Here is a 23,716-nt window from a genome sequence, read left to right on the forward strand (position 1 = left end):
AACGGAAATCATATACATGAGTGCAGACTTAGATAATTTGATAATAGATCCTTAAATGCTGTTAGGTTATGTAACAATGTGAATGCAGAATACCATACTATTAAGCAGAGGCAAGTTTGTATACTATAAATTTGACAATACAACATATATGTAGTGACCTAAAATACCTGTACTGTAATCATAATCAATATGAACTTTTTTTTTTAATGTGGCATTTTTTTATGCAAAAAATAATTTAAAGGACATTCACTGTAAAATAGTTTTTCCCTGAATTTATTCCCCATTACTTGTTATACCAGTCGCCGTGTATAAAAAGTATGAGAAATTGCTCATTTATGCTTGTTTTTGCAAAATAAATAGATGGATTTGCTCTTTGAAACCACAGCCCATCAAAATAGGCTAGGCTTGCAGATCTCATTATCTATATAATCACTCAAATGTTTCTATTTCTTATCTCTGTCTTTGTACAATACTTAGAATGAACAATTGAAAATGAACATTTTCTTCTGCTGTCTGTGTTTACATAGTTTCTCAATAGGTACTACAGGTTAAATCAGCTATTTAAAATGCCAATATAAAGGCTAAGGAGCTATTTGTAAACAATTGAATACACTCCAGCAGTTAAATTAGATAATTGGGAACAAATTAAAGGAGAGAAAGTTTTTGTGTAAACTGTCCCTTTAACATGGATAAACTGCCCTCCTTTATGTGCTTAATATAATTTTAAGTTTAATGCCCATCTAACCTTATGCTTTTCTTTTAAGGATCCTACTCATCTGGACAAGTTCAATGTCTCAAACTTCTTCCATGTGAAAAACAATTTGAAGGTTATAGACCCTGGTGAGCATTATTTCTTTATTTTTACTCAGTGTTCTTATTTCTTTCCAATGGCATGGAGAGTCCACGTATTTATTCCAATAACCCCATCAGAGCTATTAAGTGTCACTCCCATTACCCATAATCCCCAGTCATTCTTTGCCTTTATCATCGGGAGGATGTGCGAAGATGGTGTCTGAAGAATTGAATCATTTAATGCGTACTTTTCCCTGCAAGCAAGGATTGGGGCCATGCTGTATCCATGTAATCCTCTTTAGTAAGAGTAATGGTGGCTTTTAGCAGTTGGAAGAGGAGCGAGGTAGTCCTTGCTTACCTTTCAACATTTATGATACCCCTATATAGAAAACCAGGGTTGGTTACTCTGCTTTTCTTTTTCTCCAGGTCATCTGCCAGAGGCCAGTTGGGTCTGACATACCTGAAGAGCTGTCTACTGCCCTGCAGCTGGATCCACAGGTAAGTGCTTTTACTTTCTATAGTTGGAGGACTCTGCACTTTAGAGGTTAAATTCCTGTTTGGAGGGGGAGGAGCCAACTTTGAGACTGAGAGGTCGCACATCGCAATAGTTACAGCCTCTTTTTATATAAAAGTCAAATTCTGCGACCTCTCAGACCTCTCTAACTTTCTTTTAATGTGACCCTGGAGGCTAAGGAGACCTACATGCTGAAAATCTAAGAGGCAGGATGCTCCTTGCAGATTCTTATATAGCTTTCCTATCTATTCTGCTGGTCAGTGATATCGGGAGCAGCCATGTTTACTTCCGTGGGAGAGCCTGAATAAAGAGTGGAATTCGCTCTCTGCTTCTCTATTAATATTAGTGAAGATCTCTGCAGAGGAACCTTACCATGGATATGGCGACATTTATTATCATGGAGATCAGGAACCTCCTAGAGGAGTATCGAGCAGCATTTGAACAATCACACCTAATGGCGTCTAAATCCTCTGACGCAGTATACTGTACTACTAACTCAGACAAGAAAGCCGAGAAGCAAGGGGAAGAGTACTCCTCTATGCAGGTTCCTATGCATGATCTGAGAGTGCAAGCAAGTATGGCTACTGAAATAAAACTGCCAAATACTCAAAGATCGACAACCAAGAGATACCCTCAACTCGCAGCAGAACTATTCCCTCAGAGACCCGGGCTATCGCCATCCTGTCAATCAAAAAGGCCTCCATATGAGGGGGTTCATCACAGAGACCATGATAGGGACGTACCTCCACACATTACCATGCTGCGACCGAGAAAGGTCCCTACATATTTGAGAATGCTATACCAAGATTATAGAGCAAAGATCGTTCGTGTGTTACAGGACTTTCATCGGTCTGGAGCCCCGCATTGGCTGATTAGCTCATTTCCTTTCAATTCTAAGCAAAATATGGGACACTATCAAACCTGGCGAGTAGGCGTTGGATGATGCCGAATAGCCGGAGAAATCTTGTGCCGCTGCTTCATTGGACTTTCTTATTACAATTCTTCTTAGAGGACTTTATAGTTATATTTCACCGGTCTCTACAGCTGGCTCATGTTAGGTATTGGACACTACGTTTTACCATTATGCCTTAGTTGAATGTTTTACTATGTTAATTACCTATGTATGTATTCAATTACAGATGAGTGATTTCTGCATTTAATATTATTGACCTAGATACTAATGACGGTCATTGACCTGACCTAACACACTTAGGTTGAGCTTTGTGTTGCAGATATATACCACACTACTTCCCATTTCTTATATTTGTATTACAACCGACTTCTAATGTTTTCACTGATGCTTTAGTAGGGATATAACAGAGTTAATGATCTCTAGATTTACACATACATACACACATACAGTTTTCTTATCTATGAAAAAAGTTGCTGCTGCCCTTTTAGCAAACATATAGTTTAATATACTCCCAGAGAATAGGGTTATATAGATTGAATCACATATTACAGTTACTAGATGTATTGATGTATTTCATGATTGGAGGTGCACTGCCAGCGGCCAGGGGGTGTACCTCTATATGCGATTTTTACTAATGCTACTAGTATCAAACGAATCCAGATCCTTATGTTAACAAGTCTTGGGACAGATTTATCCTGTCAAGGTTATCAGTAAATCAGGTGAAGAGAGAAGCCTTTTTAAGCTGCGTAAATGACTTATCTTCTCTGGGAGGGATTGTCCCAGTTCCTGTAGCGGAACAGGATCAAGGATTCTATTCAAACCTCTTTGTGGTTCCAAAAAAGGAGAGATCTTTCCACCCCATACTGGACCTCAAGTGTCTCAACAAATTTCTCAAGGTTCCATCCTTCAAAATGGAGACTATACATTCCATTCTACCCTTGATGCAGGAGGGTCCGTTTAGGTCTACCATTGACCTGAAGGATGCGTATCTTCATGTCCCTTTTCACAAGGAAAATCTTCTTTCTAGACAAACACCTCCAATTTTTTGCATTTTCCTTTGGCCTTGCCACGGCTCCTCTGATCTTTACAAGGGTTCTATGGGCCCTTCTAGCGGTCAGATCTCAGGAGATAACGGTTGCGCCATACCTGGTCGAAATCTTGGTTTAGGCGCCATCTTTTCATTTAGGAAGATCTCATACAGACACTGTTGTCTATTCTTCATTCCCGCGAATGTAAAGTAAATCTGGAAAAGACACCAGGGTTTGCCTTTTGGGAAAGATCATAGACTCTCTGTCTATGCAGATTTTTCTGACGGAGGTCAGAAAATCCAAAATTCTTGCTTCTTGTCGTTCACTTCAGTTCTCTATTCGTCCATCAGTGGCTCAGTGTATGGAGGCAATTGTTCTAATGGTTGTTTCCATGGATATTATCCTTTTGCTCCTTTCCATCTGAGACCTCTACAGTCATGCATGCTTAGACAATGTAACGGAGACCTCTCTGATCTTTCGTAGAGTATAGTTTTAGATCCCCTAACAAAAGACTCTCTATCTTGTTGGTTTTTCTCAGGACCATCTGTCTCAGGGTATATGCTTCCTAAGACCATCCTGGGTGATTGTGACCATAGATGCCAGCCTTTCGGGCTCGGGAGCAGTTTGGAGTTTTTTAAAGGCTCAGGGTCTTTGGACTTGAGAGAAGTCTTCTTTTCCCATAAACATCCTAGAGTTGAGAGCAATCTTCAATGCTCTATCAGCCTGGTCTCAACTAAGTTTGGTCCGGTTTATCAGATTCCAATTGGACAACGTCACCTACGGGTACATCAACCACCAGGGAGGATCTCGGAGTTCATTGGTTATGAAGGTGGTGACTCGCATTCTCCAATGGACGGAGTCTCACAATTGTATCCTTTCTGCCATCCACATCCCAGAAGTGGAATCCGGAAGTATTCTCAATGATAACCCTCAGGTGAAGGGTTCCGGAGTTGGATCTGATGGCGTTTCACCTAAACGCTAAGCTTCCAAGGTACTGTTCAAGATCAAGAGATCCACAAGCCGCCATGATCGACGCTCTGGCGGTTCCTTGGAACTTCAGCCTGGCATACCTGTTCCCTCAGTTTGCTCTCCTTCCTCGAGTCTTTGCTCGTATCAAGCAGGAGAGGGTGCCGTTGATTCTAATAGCTCCTGCCTGGCCTCGCAGGATCTGTTTCGCAGATCTGATTAAGATGTCATCTCTTTCCCCCTTGGAGGTTGCCCTTAAGGAAGGGCCTTCTACTTCAGGGTCCTTTCCTCCACCCAAATCTTGATTTTCTGAAGCTGACTGCTTGGAGATTAAAGGGACATTGATCCCATTTTTTTTCTTTAATGATTAAGATAGAGCATGTGATTTTAAGCAACTTTCTAATTTACTCCTATTATCAATTTTTCTTTGTTCTCCTGTTCTCTTTATTTTAAAAGCAGGAATGTAAATCTTAGCAGCCACTCCATTTTAGGTTCAGCACCATAGATAGCACTTGCTTATGGGAGGCTTACATTTACCCACCAATAAGCAAGCATAACCCAGGTTCTTAACCAAAAATGGGCCGGCTCCTATGCATCACATTCCTGATTTTTAAATAAACATAGCAAGAAAACAAAGAAAAATTGATAATAGGAGTAAATTAGAAAGCTGCTTAAAAGTGCATGCTCTATCTGAATCATGAAAGAAAATTTTTGGGTTTAGTGTCCCTTTAAACTTCTAGTCTTGGCTAGACGTGGTTTTTCTGAGATGGTCATTGATACCATGCTTCAGGCTTGTAAACCTGTTACTCACAAGATTTACCATAAGGTGTGGCTTAAATACCTTTTCTTAGTGTGAATTGAAGGGTTTCTCTTGGAGCAGGTTAAGGGTTCCCCAAATTTTATCTTTCAGGATGGCCTGGAGAAGGGCTTATCAGTCAGCACTCTGAAGGGTCAGATTTCTGCACTGTCTATTCTTTTGCACAAACGTCTGGCTACTAGATGTTCAAACATTTGTGCCTGTTGCTTCCCCATGGAGCCTTAATCTTGTTCTTAAAGTTCTGCAGCAGGCTCAGTTTGTGCCTGTGCATTCAGCTAATATTAAGTTGCTATCTTGGAAAGTTTTGTTTCTCCTTGCTATATCTTCTGCTTGCAGAGTTTCCGAGCATCGTACTAAGTTGGGATTTCTTCCCAAGGTAGTATCAGATCGCAATATCAATCAGGAAATTGTTGTTCCTTCATTTTGTTCTAATCCTCCTCCTCAGAAGGAACGCATGTTGCATAACCTGAATTTTACCTTCAAGCAACTAAAGATTTTCGGTAATCAACTGCCATGTTTGTTGTTTTCTCTGGTAAGCGTAAACACCAGAAGGTCACTTCTACTTCTCTTCTCTCTGGTTGAGAAGTGTTATCCGGTTAGCTTATGAGACAGCTGGACAGCAGCCTCCTGAAAAAATCACGGCTCATTCCACTAGGGCTGTCTCTTCTTCCTGGGCTTTCAAAAATGAAGCTTCTGTGGAGCAAATTTGCAAGGCGGCAATTTGGTCCTCATTGCATTCCTTTTCCAAATTCTACAAATTTGATACTTTCTCCAACATAGGTGTGTCCGGTCCACGGCGTCATCCTTACTTGTGGGATATTCTCTTCCCCAACAGGAAATGGCAAAGAGCCCAGCAAAGCTGGTCACATGATCCCTCCTAGGCTCCGCCTACCCCAGTCATTCTCTTTGCCGTTGTACAGGCAACATCTCCACGGAGATGGCTTAGAGTTTTTTAGTGTTTAACTGTAGTTTTTATTATTCAATCAAGAGTTTGTTATTTTAAAATAGTGCTGGTATGTACTATTTACTCAGAAACAGAAAAGAGATGAAGATTTCTGTTTGTATGAGGAAAATGATTTTAGCACCGTAACTAAAATCCATGGCTGTTCCACACAGGACTGTTGAGAGCAATTAACTTCAGTTGGGGGAACAGTGTGCAGTCTCTTACTGCTTGAGGTATGACACATTCTAACAAGACGATGTAATGCTGGAAGCTGTCATTTTCCCTATGGGATCCGGTAAGCCATGTTTATTAAGATAGTAAATAAGGGCTTCACAAGGGCTTATTAAGACTGTAGACTTTTTCTGGGCTAAATCGATTCATTATTAACACATATTTAGCCTTGAGGAATCATTTATTCTGGGTATTTTGATATGATTATATCGGCAGGCACTGTTTTAGACACCTTATTCTTTAGGGGCTTTCCCTAATCATAGTCAGAGCCTCATTTTCGCGCCGGTATGGCGCACTTGTTTTTGAGGACAGCATGGCATGCAGCTGCATGTGTGTGGAGCTCTGATACATAGAAAAGTCTTTCTGAAGGCATCATTTGGTATCGTATTCCCCTTTGGGCTTGGTTGGGTCTCAGCAAAGCAGATTCCAGGGACTGTAAAGGGGTTAAATATAAAAACGGCTCCGGTTCCGTTATTTTAAGGGTTAAAGCTTCCAAATTTGGTGTGCAATACTTTTAAGGCTTTAAGACACTGTGGTGAAATTTTGGTGAATTTTGAACAATTCCTTCATACTTTTTCGCAATTGCAGTAATAAAGTGTGTTTAGTTTAAAATTTAAAGTGACAGTAACGGTTTTATTTTAAAACGTTTTTTGTGCTTTGTTATCAAGTTTATGCCTGTTTAACATGTCTGAACTACCAGATAGATTGTGTTCTGACTGTGGGGAAACCAAGGTTCCTTCTCATTTAACTATATGTATTTTATGTCATAAAAAAATTTAGTAAAAATGATGCCCAAGATGATTCCTCAAGTGAGGGGAGTAAGCATGGTACTGCATCATCCCCTCCTTCGTCTACACCAGTCTTGCCCATACAGGAGGCCCCTAGTACATCTAGTGCGCCAATACTCCTTACTATGCAACATTTAACGGCTGTAATGGATAATTCTATCAAAAACATTTTAGCCAATATGCCCACTTATCAGCGAAAGCGCGACTGCTCTGTTTTAGAAAATTCTGTAGAGCATGAGAACGCTGATGATATGGTTTCTGAAGGGCCCCTACACCAGTCTGAGGGGGCCAGGGAGGTTTTGTCTGAGGGAGAAATTTCAGATTCAGGAAACATTTCTCAACAAGCTGAACCTGATGTGATTACTTTTAAATTTAAGTTGGAACATCTCCGCGCTCTGCTTAAGGAGGTGTTATCCAATTTGGATGATTGTGATTATCTGGTCATTCCAGAACCACTATGTAAAATGGAAAAGTTCTTAGAGGCCCCGGGGCCTCCCGAAGCTTTTCCTATATCCAAGCGGGTGGCGTACATTGTTAGTAAAGAATGGGACAGGCCCGGTATACCTTTAGTACCTCCCCCCATTTTTATAAAATTGTTTTCCTATAGTCGACCCCAGAAAGGACTGATGGCAGACAGTCCCCAAGGTCGAGGGGGCGGTTTCTACTCTACACAAGCGCGCCACTATACCCATAGAAGATAGTTGTGCTTTCCAAGATCCTATGGATAAAAAATTAGAAGGTCTGCTAAAGATGTTTGTTCAGCAAGGTTCCCTTCTACAACCAATTGCATGCATTGTCCCTGTCACTGCAGCCGCGTGTTTCTAGTTTGATGAGCTAGGAAAGGCGATTATTAGTAATTCTTCTTCTTATGAGGAGATTATGGACAGAATTCATGCTCTTAAATTGGCTAATTCTTTCACCCTAGACGCCACCTTGCAATTGGCTAGGTTAGCGACCAAAAAATTCTGGGTTTGCTATTGTGGCGCAGAGCGCTTTGGTTAAAATCTTGGGCAGCGGATGCGTCTTCCAAGAACAAATTGCTTGACATTCCTTTCAAGGGGAAAACACTCTTTGGCCCTGACTTGAAAGAGATTATCTCTGATATCACTGGGGGCAAGGGCCACGCCCTTCCTCAGGATAGGTCTTTTCAAGACCAAAAATAAACGTAAGTTTCGTCCCTTTCGCAGAAACGGATCAGCCCCAAGGGCTACGTCCTCTAAGCAGGAAGGTAATACTTCTCAAGCCAATCCAGCCTGGAGACCTATGCAAGGCTGGAACAAAGGAAAGCAGGCCAGGAAACCTGCCACTGCTACCAAGACAGCATGAAATGCGGGCCCCCGATCCGGGACCGGATCTGGTGGGGGGCAGACTCTCTCTCTTCGCTCAGGCTTGGGCAAGAGATGTTCTGGATCCTTGGGCGCTAGAAATAGTCTCCCAAGGTTATTCTCTGGAGTTCAAGGGGCTTCCTCCAAGGGGGAGGTTCCACAGGTCTCAGTTGTCTTCAGACCACATAAGAAGACAGGCATTCTTACATTGGGTAGAAGACCTGCTAAAAATGGGAGTGATTCATCCTGTTCCATTAGGAGAACAAGGGATGGGGTTCTACTCCAATCTGTTCATAGTTCCCAAAAAAGAGGGAACGTTCAGACCAATCTTAGATCTCTAGATCTTGAACAAGTTCTCAAGGTTCCATCGTTCAAGATGGAAACCATTCGAACACTTCTTCCTTCCATCCAGGAAGGTCAATTCATGACCAAGGTGGATTTCAAGGATGCGTATCTACATATTCCTATCCACAAGGAACATCATCGGTTCCTAAGGTTTGCATTCCTGGACAAGCATTTCCAGTTCGTGGCGTTTTCTTTCGGATTAGCCACTGCTCCTAGGATTTTCTCATAGGTACTAGGGTCCCTTCTGGCGGTGCTAAGACCAAGGGGCATTGCTGTAGTACCTTACTTGGACGACATTCTGATTCGAGCGTCGTCCCTTCCTCAAGTAAAGGCTCACACGGACATTGTCCTGGCCTTTCTCAGATCTCACGGATGGAAAGTGAACGTGGAAAAGAGTTCTCTATCTCAGTCAACGAGGGTTCCCTTCTTGGGAACTATAATAGACTCCTTTGAAATGAGGATTTTTCTGACAGAAGCCAGAAAAACAAAACTTCTAGACTCTTGTCGGATACTTCATTCCGTTCCTCTTCCTTCCATAGCGCAGTGCATGGAAGTGATAGGTTTGATGGTAGCGGCAATGGACATAGTTCCTTTTGTGCGCATTCATCTAAGACCATTACAACTGTTCATGCTCAGTCAGTGGTATGGGGACTATTCAGACTTGTCTCCGAAGATACAAGTAAATCAGAGGACCAGAGACTCATTCCGTTGGTGGCTGTCCCTGGACAACCTGTCACAAGGGATGACCTTCCGCAGACCAGAGTGGGTCATTGTCACGACCGACGCCAGTCTGATGGGCTGGGGCGCGGTCTGGGGATCCCTGAAAGCTCAGGGTCTTTGGTCTCGGGTAGAATCTCTTCTACCGATAAATATTCTGGAACTGAGAGCGATATTCAATGCTCTCAAAGCTTGGCCTCAGCTAGCGAGGGCCAAGTTCATACATCAACCATCAGGGGGGAACAAGGAGTTCCCTAGCGATGGAAGAAGTGACCAAAATCATTCTATGGGCGGAGTCTCACTCCTGCCACCTGTCTGCTATCCACATCCCAGGAGTGGAAAATTGGGAAGCGGATTTTCTGAGTCGTCAGACATTGCATCCGGGGGAGTGGGAACTCCATCCGGAAATCTTTGCCCAAGTCACTCAACCGTGGGGCATTCCAGACATGGATCTGTGGCCTCTCGTCAGAACTTCAGAGTTCCTCACTACGGGTACAGATCCAGGGATCCCAAGGCGGCTCTAGTGGATGCACTAGTAGCACCTTGGACCTTCAAACTAGCTTATGTGTTCCCGCCGTTTCCTCTCATCCCCAGGCTGGTAGCCAGGATCAATCAGGAGAGGGCGTCGGTGATTTTGATAGCTCCTGCGTGGCCACGCAGGACTTGGTATGCAGATCTGGTGAATATGTCATCGGCTCCACCATGGAAGCTACCTTTGAGAGACCTTCTTGTTCTAGGTCCGTTCGACCCACTCCAGCTGACTGCTTGGAGATTGAACGCTTGATCTTATCAAAGCGAGGGTTCTCAGATTCTGTTATTAATACTCTTGTTCAGGCCTGAAAGCCTGTAACCAGAAAAATTACCACATAATTTGGTATATCTGTTGGTGTGAATCTGCAGGATTCCCTTGGGACAAGGTTAAGATTCCTAAGAGTCTATCCTTCCTTCGAGAAGGATTGGAAAAAGGATTATCTGCAAGTTCCTTGATGGGACAGATTTCTGCCTTGTCTGTGTTACTTCACAAAAAGCTGGCAGCTGTGCCAGATGTTCTAGCCTTTGTTCAGGCTCTGGTTAGAATCAAGCCTGTTTACAAAATTTTGACTCCTCCTTGGAGTCTCAACCTAGTTCTTTCAGTTCTTCAGGGGGTTCCGTTTGAACCCTTACATTCCGTTGATATTAAGTTATTATCTTGGAAAGTTTTGTTTTTGGTTGCAATTTCTTCTGCTAGAAGAGTTTCAGAATTATCTGCTCTGCAGTGTTCTTCTCCTTATCTGGTGTTCCATGCAGATAAGGTGGTTTTGCGTACTAAACCTGGTTTTCTTCCAAAAGTTGTTTCTAACAAAAACATTAACCAGGAGATAGTTGTGCCTTCTTTGTGTCCTAATCCAGTTTCAAAGAAGGAACGTTTGTTGCACAACTTGGATGTAGTTCGTGCTCTCAAATTTTACTTAGCAGCTACTAAGGATTTCAGACAAACTTGTCTTTGTTTGTTGTTTATTCTGGTAAACGGAGAGGTCAAAAAGCAACTTCTACCTCTCTCTCCTTCTGGATTAAAAGCATTATCCGATTGGCTTATGAGACTGCCGGACGGCAGCCTCCTGAAAGAATCACAGCTCACTCCACTAGGGCTGTGGCTTCCACATGGGCCTTCAAGAACGAGGCTTCTGTTGATCAGATATGTAAGGCAGCGACTTGGTCTTCACTGCACACTTTTTCTAAATTTTACAAATTTGATACTTTTGCTTCTTCTGAGGCTATTTTTGGGAGAAAGGTTTTGCAAGCCGTGGTGCCTTCCATTTAGGTGACCTGATTTGCTCCCTCCCTTCATCCGTGTCCTAAAGCTTTGGTATTGGTTCCCACGTGTAAGGATGACGCCGTGGACCGGACACACCTATGTTGGAGAAAACAGAATTTATGTTTACCTGATAAATTACTTTCTCCAACGGTGTGTCCGGTCCACGGCCCGCCCTGGTTTTTTTAATCAGGTCTGATAATTTATTTTCTTTAACTACAGTCACCACGGTAACATATGGTTTCTCCTATGCAAATATTCCTCCTTAACGTCGGTCGAATGACTGGGGTAGGCGGAGCCTAGGAGGGATCATGTGACCAGCTTTGCTGGGCTCTTTGCCATTTCCTGTTGGGGAAGAGAATATCCCACAAGTAAGGATGACGCCGTGGACCGGACACACCGTTGGAGAAAGTAATTTATCAGGTAAACATAAATTCTGTTTTTGCCTTGGCTGAGGCTTCCTTTGGGAGAAAAAGTTCTTCAAGCAGGAGGCCTTCTTTTTAGGCCCGCCTGTCTTGTTCTCCCACTAGTAATTGGAATGGATTTGTGGACTCTCCATGCCATTGAAAAGAAAACAAAATGTATGCTTACCTGATAAATTTCTTTCCTGGCATGGAGAGTCCATGAACCGCTCCTTAATTTGAGTTAAGACATCTTTTTTTTTTTAATGAACCTCAGGCACCTCTATACCCTTGTGTCATCTTCTTTTTCCATTTTCTTCGGCCGAATGACTGGGGATTATGGGTAATGGGAGTAACACTTAACAGCTCTGCTGGGGTGTAATAATTGGAATGGATTCGTGGACTCTCCATGCCAGGAAAGAAAAAAATTAATTTATCAGGTAAGCATAAATTTTGTTTTTTGTACAGTGTACATACAGTAGATATCTGTTGCTGGTCCCCTGATTTATAACATAATTTATGTAAGAACTTACCTGATAAATTCATTTCTTTCATATTAGCAAGAGTCCATGAGCTAGTGACGTATGGGATATACATTCCTACCAGGAGGGGCAAAGTTTCCCAAACCTCAAAATGCCTATAAATACACCCCTCACCACACCCACAAATCAGTTTAACGAATAGCCAAGAAGTGGGGTGATAAGAAAAAAGTGTGAAAGCATAAAAAATAAGGAATTGGAATAATTGTGCTTTATACAAAAAAATCATAACCACCTCAAAAAGGGTGGGCCTCATGGACTCTTGCTAATATGAAAGAAATGAATTTATCAGGTAAGTTCTTACATAAATTATGTTTTCTTTCATGTAATTAGCAAGAGTCCATGAGCTAGTGACGTATGGGATAATGAATACCCAAGATGTGGATCTCCACGCAAGAGTCACTAGAGAGGGAGGGATAAAATAAAGACAGCCAATTCCGCTGAAAAACAATCCACACCCCAAAACAAAGTTTAAATCTTATAATGAAAAAAACTGAAATTATAAGCAGAAGAATCAAACTGAAACAGCTGACTGAAGTACTTTTCTACCAAAGACTGCTTCAGAAGAAGAAAACACATCAAAATGGTAGAATTTAGTAAAAGTATGCAAAGAAGACCAAGTTGCTGCTTTGCAAATCTGATCAACCGAAGCTTCATTCCTAAATGCCCAGGAAGTAGAGACTGACCTAGTCGAATGAGCTGTAATCCTTTGAGGCGGAGTTCTACCCGACTCAACATAAGCATGATGAATCAAAGACTTTAACCAAGATGCCAAAGAAATGGCAGAAGCCTTCTGACCTTTCCTAGAACCAGAAAAGATAACAAATAGACTAGAAGTCTTTCGGAAATCTTTAGTAGCTTCAACATAATATTTCAAAGCTCTAACTACATCCAAAGAATGCAACGATCTTTCCTTAGAGTTCTTAGGATTAGGACACAATGAAGGAACCACAATTTCTCTACTAATGTTGTTAGAATTCACAACCTTAGGTAAAAATTTAAATGAAGTTCGCAACACCGCCTTATCCTGATGAAAAATCAGAAAAGGAGACTCACAAGAAAGAGCAGATAATTCAGAAACTCTTCTAGCAGAAGAGATGGCCAAAAGAAACAAAACTTTCCAAGAAAGTAATTTAATATCCAGCGAATGCATAGGTTCAAACGGAGGAGCTTGAAGAACCCCCAGAACCAAATTCAAACTCCAAGGAGGAGAAATTGACTTAATGACAGGTTTTATACGAACCAAAGCCTGTACAAAACAATGAATATCAGGAAGATTAGCAATCTTTCTGTGAAAATGAACAGAAAGAGCAGAGATTTGTCCTTTCAAGGAACTTGCAGACAAACCTTTATCCAAACCATCCTGAAGAAACTGTAAAATTCTAGGAATTCTAAAAGAATGCCAAGAAAAATGATGAGAAGAACACCAAGAAATGTAAGTCTTCCAGACTCGATAATATATCTTCCTAGATACAGATTTACGAGCCTGTAGCATAGTATTAAATACGGAGTCAGAGAAACCTCTATGACTGAGAATCAAGCGTTCAATCTCCATACCTTCAAATTTAAGGATTTGAGATCCTGATGGAAAAAAGGACCTTGCGATAGAAGATCTGGTCTTAACGGAAGAGTCCACGGTTGGCAAATAGCCATCCGGACAAGATCCGCATACCAAAACCTGTGAGGCCATGCTGGAGCCACCAGCAGAACAAACGAACGCTCCTTTAGAATCTTGGGAATCACTCTTGGAAGAAGAACTAGAGGCGGAAAGATATAGGCAGGATGATATTTCCAAGGAAGTGACAATGCATCCACTGCTTCCGCCTGAGGATCCCTGGATCTGGACAGATACCTGGGAAGCTTCTTGTTTAGATGAGAAGCCATCAGATCTATTTCTGGAAGTCCCCACATTTGAACAATCTGATGAAATACCTCTGAGTGAAGAGACCATTCGCCCGGATGTAATGTTTGGCGACTGAGATAATCCGCTTCCCAATTGTCTATACCTGGGATATGAACCGCAGAAATTAGACAGGAGCTGGATTCCGCCCATACAAGTATTCGAGATACTTCTTTCATAGCCAGAGGACTGTGAGTCCCTCCTTGATGATTGACATATGCCACGGTTGTGACATTGTCCGTCTGAAAACAAATGAACGACTCTCTCTTTAGAAGAGGCCACGACTGAAGAGCTCTGAAAATCGCACAGAGTTCCAAAATGTTGATTGGTAATCTCGCCTCCTGAGATTCCCAAACCCCTTGTGCTGTCAGAGACCCCCATACAGCTCCCCAACCTGTCAGACTTGCATCTGTTGAGATCACAGTCCAGGTCGGAAGAACAAAAGAAGCCCCCTGAACTAAACGATGGTGGTCTGTCCACCACGTCAGAGAGTGTCGTACAATCGGTTTTAAAGATATTAATTGAGATATCTTTGTATAATCCCTGCACCACTGGTTCAGCATACAGAGCTGAAGAGGTCGCATGTGAAAACGAGCAAAGGGGATCGCGTCCGATGCAGCAGTCATAAGACCTAGAATTTCCTTGCATAAGGCTACCGAAGGGAATGATTGAGACTGAAGGTTTCGACAAGCTGAAACCAATTTCAGACGTCTCTTGTCCGTCAGCGACAGAGTCATGGACACTGAATCTATCTGGACACCTAAAAAGGTTACCCTTGTCTGAGGAATCAACGAACTCTTTGGTAAATTGATCCTCCAACCATGTTCTCGAAGAAACGATACAAGTCGATTCGTATGAGATTCTGCTAAATGTGAAGACTGAGCAAGTACCAAGATATCGTCCAAATAAGGAAATACCACAATACCCTGTTCTCTGATTACAGATAGAAGGGCACCGAGAACCTTTGTAAAAATCCTCGGAGCTGTTGCTAGGCCAAACGGCAGAGCCACAAACTGGTAATGCTTGTCTAGAAAAGAGAATCTCAGAAACTGATAGTGATCTGGATGAATCGGAATATGCAGATATGCATCTTGTAAATCTATTGTGGACATATAATGCCCTTGCTGAACAAAAGGCAGAATAGTCCTTATAGTTACCATTTTGAATGTTGGTATCCTTACATAACTATTCAATATTTTTAAATCCAGAACTGGTCTGAAGGATTTCTCCTTTTTTGGTACAATGAATAGATTTGAGTAAAACCCCAGCCCCTGTTCCAAAACTGGAACTGGCACAATTACTCCAGCCAACTCTAGATCTGAAACACATTTCAGAAATGCTTGAGCCTTCACTGGATTTATTGGGACACGGGAAAGAAAAAATCTTCTTGCAGGAGGCCTTATCTTGAAGCCTATTCTGTACCCTTGTGAAACAATATTCTGAATCCAAAGATTGTGAATCGAATTGATCCAAATTTCTTTGAAAAATCGTAATCTGCCCCCTACCAGCTGGGCTGGAATGAGGGCCGCACCTTCATGTCGACTTGGGAGCTGGCTTTGGCTTTCTAAAAGGTTTGGATTTATTCCAGACTGGAGATGGTTTCCAAACTGATACCGCTCCTGTAGGGGAAGGATCAGGCTTTTGTTCCTTATTGTGACGAAAGGAACGAAAACGATTAGCAGACCTAAATTTACCTTTAGATTTTTTATCCTGAGGTAAAAAAGTTCCTTTCCCCCCAGTAACAGTTGAAATAATAGAATCCAACTGTGAACCAAACAATTTATTACCCTGGAAAGAAAGGGAAAGCAAAGTTGACTTAGAAGACATATCAGCATTCCAAGTTTTAAGCCATAAAGCTCTTCTAGCTAAAATAGCTAAAGACATATACCTGACATCAACCCTAATGATATCAAAGATGGCATCACAAATAAAATTATTAGCATGTTGAAGAAGATTAACAATGCTATGAGTATTATGATCTGTTACTTGTTGTGCTAAGGCTTCCAACCAGAAAGTTGAAGCTGCAGCAACATCCGCCAAAGATATAGCAGGTCTAAGAAGATTACCTGAACATAAGTAAGCTTTTCTTAGAAAGGATTCAATTTTCCTATCTAAAGGATCCTTAAAGGAAGTACTATCTGCCGTAGGAATAGTAGTACGTTTAGCAAGAGTAGAGATAGCCCCATCAACCTTAGGGATTTTGTCCCAAAACTCTAATCTGTCAGATGGCACAGGATATAATTGCTTAAACCGTTTAGAAGGAGTAAATGAATTACCCAAATTATTCTATTCCCTGGAAATTACTTCAGAAATAGCATCAGGGACTGGAAAAACTTCCGGAATAACTACAGGCGGTTTAAAAACCGTATTCAAACGTTTAGATTTAGTATCAAGAGGACCAGATTCCTCTATTTCTAATGCAATTAAGACTTCTTTAAGTAAAGAACGAATAAATTCCATTTTAAATAAATATGAAGATTTATCAGTATCAATCTCTGAAACAGAATCCTCTGAACCAGAAAAATCATTATCAGAAACAGAATCAGAATGATGATGTTCATTTAAAAATTCATCTGAAAAATGAGAAGTTTTAAAAGACCTTTTACGTTTACTGGAAGGAGGAATAACAGACATAGCCTTCTTAATAGATTTAGAAACAAAATCTCTTATGTTAACAGGAACACCCTGAATATTAGATGTTGATGGAACAGCAACAGGTAATGGAACATTACTAAAGGAAATATTATCTGCATTAACAAGTTTGTCATGACATTCATTACAAACAACAGCCGGAGGAACAGTTACCACAAGTTTACAACAAATACAGTTAACTTTGGTAGATCCAGCATCAGGCAGCAATTTTCCAGAAGTATCTTCTGATTCAGGGTCAATCTGAGACATCTTGCAATATGTAATAGAAAAAACAACATATAAAGCAAAATTGATCAAATTCCTTAAATGACAGTTTCAGGAATGGGAAAAAATGCCAATGAACAAGCTTCTAGCAACCAGAAGCAAATAAATAATGAGACTTAAATAATGTGGAGACAATAATGACGCCCAAATTTTTTAGCGCCAAAAAAGACGCCCACATTATTTGGCGCCTAAATGCTTTTGGCGCCAAAAATGACGCCACATCCGGTGACGCCGACATTTTTGGCGCAAAAACGTCAAAAAAAATTTCAGCCCCCGGGAGCCTAACAGCCCACAGGAAAAAAAGTCAAATTTTAAGGTAAGAAAAATTGATTATTCATATGCATTATCCCAAATAATGAAACTGACTGTCTGAAATAAGGAATGTTGAACATCCTGAATCAAGGCAAATAAATGTTTAAACACATATATTTATAACTTTATATAAAAGTGCCCAACCATAGCTTAGTGTCACAAAAATAAGACTTACTTACCCCAGGACACTCATCTACATGTAGTAGAAAGCCAAACCAGTACTGAAACGAGAATCAGTAGAGGAAATGGTATATATAAGAGTATATCGTCGATCTGAAAAGGGAGGTAAGAGATGAATCTCTACGACCGATAACAGAGAACCTATGAAATAGACCCCGTAGAAGGAGATCATTGAATTCATATAGGCAATACTCTCTTCACATCCCTCTGACATTCACTGCACACTGAGAGGAAAACCGGGCTTCAGCCTGCTGCGAAGCGCATATCAACGAAGAATATAGCACAAACTTACTTCACCACCTCCATAGGAGGCAAAGTTTGTAAAACTGATTTGTGGGTGTGGTGAGGGGTGTATTTATAGGCATTTTAAGGTTTGGGAAACTTTGCCCCTCCTGGTAGGAATGTATATCCCATACGTCACTAGCTCATGGACTCTTGCTAATTACATGAAAGAAATTTCTTTTTTTACTCTTTATTACTATTATTTTGTCAATAGACTGTATTCACTACATATCCATCTATTGAGTTAGCTTTGTGGGTTTGACTAAATTATTATCATGTAGTCTTTAAAGGGATATACAACAGTTTGTTTCGTTCTGTTGTAATAATAAAAGCACTAATAAGTTGTTTATTCTTATATAAATCATTGCAGTATGTATTATCATTTTAAAAGTATTCTACCTTTTCTTTCTTTTTATTTTTTTTAACTTCATTTGTGCAGGGTCTTTCTCTTGTTAAGTGTATCCAGTCCACGGATCATCCATTACTTATGGGATATTAACTCCTCCCCAACAGGAAGTGCAAGAGGATTCACCCAGCAGAGCTGCTATATAGCTCCTCCCCTAACTGCCATTACCAGTCATTCTCTTGCACCCAACGAATAGATAGGATGTGTGAGAGGACTGTGGTGATTATACTTAGTTTCATACCTTCAATCAAAAGTTTGTTATTTTATAATAGCACCGGAGTGTGTTATTCCTTCTCTGGTAGAATTTGAAGAAGAATCTACCTGAGTTTTTCTATGATTTTAGCCGGAGTAGTTAAGATCATATTGCTGTTTCTCGGCCATCTGAGGAGAGGTAAACTTCAGATCAGGGGACAGCGGGCAGATTAATCTGCAAAGAGGTATGTAGCAGCTTATTATTTTCTGACAATGGAATTGATGAGAAAATTCTGCCATACCGATATAATGTAAACTCAGCCTTAAATGCAGTAGCAGCAACTGGTATCAGGCTGTCATGTATGTATATTTTACACTTCAGTATTCTGGGGAATGGCACTTCACTGGAATTATACTGTATGCATAAAACTTTAGCCTAATTTGCAGGGACTAGCAACAGGCTTTTTAATAACACTCAATTTATTAATGTTAAACGTTTTTTGCTGGCATGTAAAATTGTTTAATTTTCTGAGGTACTGGGTGAAAAAATGTTTTGGGCACTATTTTTTTCCATTTGGCAGTCGTTTTATTTAATTTATGACAGTTTACTGATCTCTCTCACTGTTATGTGTGAGGAGGAGGGACCTTTTTTGGTGCTTTTGCTACGCATCACAAAATTCAGTCAGAAGTTTATTGTCTTCCCTGCATGATCCGGTTCATCTCTACAGAACTCAGGGGTCTTCAAAACTTGTTTTGAGGGAGGTAATCACTCACAGCAGAGCTGTGAGATTGTAGTTGACTGTGATAAAAAAAACAAACGTTTATTTCTGTTTTTTTTTTTTTTTTTTTTTTTTTCTGCTATCAGGGTTAGTTATCCTTTGCTAATGGGAGCAATCCTTTGCTAAAATTGTGTTTTTTACAAAGATTTGATGCTATAACTTTTCAGTTTATCAATTTTCAACTGTCATAACTTTTTCTGTGCTTCTTATAGGCACAGTACGTTTTCATATTATAGTAAATTACTTGAAAAGTATTTCCAAGTTGCTAGTTTATTTGCTAGTGTGTTAAACATGTCTGATTCAGAGGAAGATATCTGTGCTATATGTGCTAAAGCCAAAGTGGAGCCCAATAGAAATTTATGTACTAACTGTATTGATGCTACTTTAAATAAAAGTCAATCTGTACAAATTGAACATTTTTCACCAAACAACGAGGGGAGAGTTATGCCGACTAACTCGCCTCACGTGTCAGTACCTGCATCTCCCACTCGGGAGGTGCGTGATATTGTAGCGCCGAGTACATCTGGGCGGCCATTACAAATCACATTACAGGATATGGCTACTGTTATGACTGAAGTTTTGGCTAAATTACCAGAACTAAGAGGTAAGCGTGATCACTCTGGGGTGAGAACAGAGTGCGCTGATAATATTAGGGCCATGTCAGACACTGCGTCACAATTTGCAGAACATGAGGACGGAGAGCTTCATTCTGCGGGTGACGGTTCTGATCCAAACAAACTGGATTCAGATATTTCAAATTTTAAATTTAAGCTGGAAAACCTCCGTGTATTACTAGGGGAGGTGTTAGCGGCTCTGAATGATTGTAACACAGTTGCAATACCAGAGAAAATGTGTAGGTTGGATAAATATTTTGCGGTACCGGCGAGTACTGACGTTTTTCCTATACCTAAGAGACTTACTGAAATTGTTACTAAGGAGTGGGATAGACCCGGTGTGCCGTTCTCACCCCCTCCGATATTTAGAAAGATGTTTCCAATAGACGCCACCACACGGGACTTATGGCAAACGGTCCCTAAGGTGGAGGGAGCAGTTTCTACTTTAGCTAAGCGTACCACTATCCCGGTGGAGGATAGCTGTGCCTTTTCAGATCCAATGGATAAAAAGTTAGAGGGTTACCTTAAGAAAATGTTTGTTCAACAAGGTTTTATATTGCAACCTCTTGCATGCATTGCGCCTGTCACGGCTGCAGCAGCATTTTGGTTTGAGTCTCTGGAAGAGACACTTGAATCAGCTCCATTAGATGAGATTACACACAAGCTTAAAGCCCTTAAGTTAGCTAACTCATTTATTTCAGATGCCGTAGTACATTTAACTAAACTTACGGCTAAGAATTCCGGATTCGCCATTCAGGCACGCAGAGCACTGTGGCTAAAATCCTGGTCAGCTGACGTTACTTCTAAATCTAAATTGCTTAATATACCTTTCAAAGGGCAGACCTTATTCGGGCCCGGGTTGAAAGAAATTATCGCTGACATTACAGGAGGTAAAGGCCATGCCCTGCCTCAAGACAGAGCCAAACCTAAGGCTAGACAGTCTAATTTTCGTTCCTTTCGTAATTTCAAAGCAGGAGCAGCATCAACTTCCTCTGCACCAAAACAGGAAGGAGCTGTTGCTCGCTACAGACAAGGCTGGAGACCTAACCAGTCCTGGAACAAGGGCAAGCAGGCCAGGAAACTTGCTGCTGCCCCTAAGACAGCATGAATCGAGGGCCCCCGATCCGGGAACTGATCTAGTGGGGGGCAGACTTTCTCTCTTCGCCAGGCTTGGGCAAGAGATGTCCAGGATCCCTGGGCGTTAGAGATCATATCTCAGGGATACCTTCTAGACTTCAAATTCTCTCCCCCAAGAGGGAGATTTCATCTGTCAAGGTTGTCAACAAACCAAATAAAGAAAGAGGCGTTTCTACGCTGCGTACAAGATCTTTTATTAATGGGAGTGATCCATCCAGTTCCGCGGTCGGAACAAGGACAAGGGTTTTACTCAAATCTGTTTGTGGTTCCCAAAAAAGAGGGAACTTTCAGGCCAATCTTGGATTTAAAGATCCTAAACAAATTCCTAAGAGTTCCATCGTTCAAAATGGAAACTATTCGGACAATTTTACCCATGATCCAAAAGGGTCAGTACATGACCACAGTGGATTTAAAGGATGCTTACCTTCACATACCGATTCACAAAGATCATTACCGGTATCTAAGGTTTGCCTTTCTAGACAGGCATTACCAGTTTGTAGCTCTTCCATTCGGATTGGCTACGGCTCCGAGAATCTTCACAAAGGTTCTGTGTGCTCTTCTGGCGGTACTAAGACCGCGAGGAATTGCGGTAGCTCCGTACCTAGACGACATTCTGATACAAGCTTCAAGCTTTCAAACTGCCAAGTCTCATACAGAGTTAGTACTGGCATTTCTAAGGTCGCATGGATGGAAGGTGAACGAAAAGAAGAGTTCTCTCTTTCCACTCACAAGAGTTCCCTTCTTGGGGACTCTTATAGATTCTGTAGAAATGAAGATTTACCTGACAGAAGACAGGTTAACAAAGCTTCAAAATGCATGCCGTGTCCTTCATTCCATTTAACACCCGTCAGTAGCTCAATGCATGGAGGTGATCGGCTTAATGGTAGCAGCAATGGACATAGTACCCTTTGCACGTCTACATCTCAGACCGCTGCAATTGTGCATGCTAAGTCAGTGGAATGGGGATTACTCAGACTTGTCCCCTACTCTGAATCTGGATAAAGAGACCAGAAATTCTCTTCTATGGTGGCTTTCTCGGCCACATCTGTCCAGGGGGATGCCATTCAGCAGGCCGGACTGGACAATTGTAACAACAGACGCCAGCCTACTAGGTTGGGGCGCTGTCTGGAATTCTCTGAAGACTCAGGGACAATGGAATCAGGAGGAGAGTCTCCTACCAATAAACATTCTGGAATTGAGAGCAGTTCTCAATGCCCTTCTGGCTTGGCCCCAGTTAACAACTCGGGGGTTCATCAGGTTTCAGTCGGACAACATCACGACTGTAGCTTACATCAACCATCAGGGAGGGACAAGAAGCTCCCTAGCAATGATGGAAGTATCAAAGATAATTCGCTGGGCAGAGTCTCACTCTTGCCACCTGTCAGCAATCCACATCCCGGGAGTGGAGAACTGGGAGGCGGATTTCTTAAGTCGTCAGACTTTTCATCCGGGGGAGTGGGAACTTCATCCGGAGGTCTTTGCCCGAATACTTCGACGTTGGGGCAAACCAGAGATAGATCTCATGGCGTCTCGACAGAATGCCAAGCTTCCTCGTTACGGGTCCAGATCCAGGGATCCGGGAGCGGTTCTGATAGATGCTTTGACAGCACCTTGGACCTTCGGGATGGCTTATGTGTTTCCACCCTTCCCGATGCTTCCTCGATTGATTGCCAGAATCAAACAGGAGAGAGCATCAGTGATTCTAATAACGCCTGCATGGCCACGCAGGACTTGGTATGCAGATCTAGTGGACATGTCATCCTGTCCACCTTGGTCGCTACCTCTGAAACAGGACCTTCTGATCCAGGGTCCCTTCAAACATCAAAATCTAATTTCTCTGAAGCTGACTGCTTGGAAATTGAACGCTTGATTTTATCAAAACGTGGTTTTTCTGAGTCAGTTATTGATACCTTAATACAGGCTAGGAAGCCTGTTACCAGAAAGATTTACCATAAGATATGGCGCAAATACTTATATTGGTGCGAATCCAAGAGTTACTCATGGAGTAAGGTTAGGATTCCGAGGATATTGTCTTTTCTACAAGAAGGTTTAGAAAAGGGTTTATCCGCTAGTTCCTTAAAGGGACAGATTTCAGCTCTGTCCATTCTTTTACACAAACGTCTGTCAGAAGTTCCGGACGTTCAAGCTTTTTGTCAGGCTTTAGCTAGGATCAAGCCTGTGTTTAAAACTGTTGCTCCACCATGGAGTTTGAACTTAGTTCTTAATGTTTTACAGGGGGTTCTGTTTGAACCCCTTCATTCCATTGATATCAAGTTGTTATCTTGGAAAGTTCTGTTTTTAATGGCGATTTCCTCGGCTCGAAGAGTCTCTGAGTTATCTGCCTTACATTGTGATTCTCCTTATCTGATTTTTCATTCAGACAAGGTAGTTCTGCGTACTAAACCTGGGTTCCTACCTAAGGTGGTCACTAACAGGAATATCAATCAAGAGATTGTGGTTACATCTTTGTGTCCTAATCCTTCTTCGAAAAAGGAACGTCTGCTACACAATCTAGATGTAGTCCGTGCCCTGAAATTTTATCTACAGGCAACTAAGGATTTTCGACAAACGTCTTCCCTGTTTGTCGTTTATTCTGGTCAGAGGAGAGGTCAAAAAGCTTCGGCTACCTCTCTCTCCTTTTGGCTTCGTAGCATAATACGGTTAGCCTATGAGACTGCTGGACAGCAGCCTCCTGAAAGAATTACAGCACATTCTACTAGAGCTGTGGCTTCCACTTGGGCCTTTAAGAATGAGGCTTCTCTTCATACTTTTTCCAAATTTTACAAATTTGACACTTTTGCTTCTTCGGAGGCTGTTTTTGGGAGAAAGGTTCTTCAGGCAGTGGTTCCTTCCGTATAAAGAGCCTGCCTGTCCCTCCCGTCATCCG

At 41.6% G+C, this 23,716-nt stretch overlaps 1 protein-coding gene across 1 annotated transcript in view; it reads left to right on the forward strand.

The window, feature by feature from the left end:
* The window catches only part of PPIL2 (peptidylprolyl isomerase like 2), a 294,121-nt gene that overhangs the window by 235,600 nt on the left and 34,805 nt on the right, over positions 1-23,716 (forward strand). The window contains exon 9 of the mRNA XM_053701935.1: positions 765-840. Within this exon, the coding sequence (XP_053557910.1) occupies positions 765-840 (76 nt within the window). The remainder of the gene's footprint in view (positions 1-764; positions 841-23,716) is intronic.

This window comes from Bombina bombina, chromosome 2 (assembly GCF_027579735.1).
Source record: "Bombina bombina isolate aBomBom1 chromosome 2, aBomBom1.pri, whole genome shotgun sequence".
NCBI lineage: Eukaryota > Metazoa > Chordata > Amphibia > Anura > Bombinatoridae > Bombina > Bombina bombina.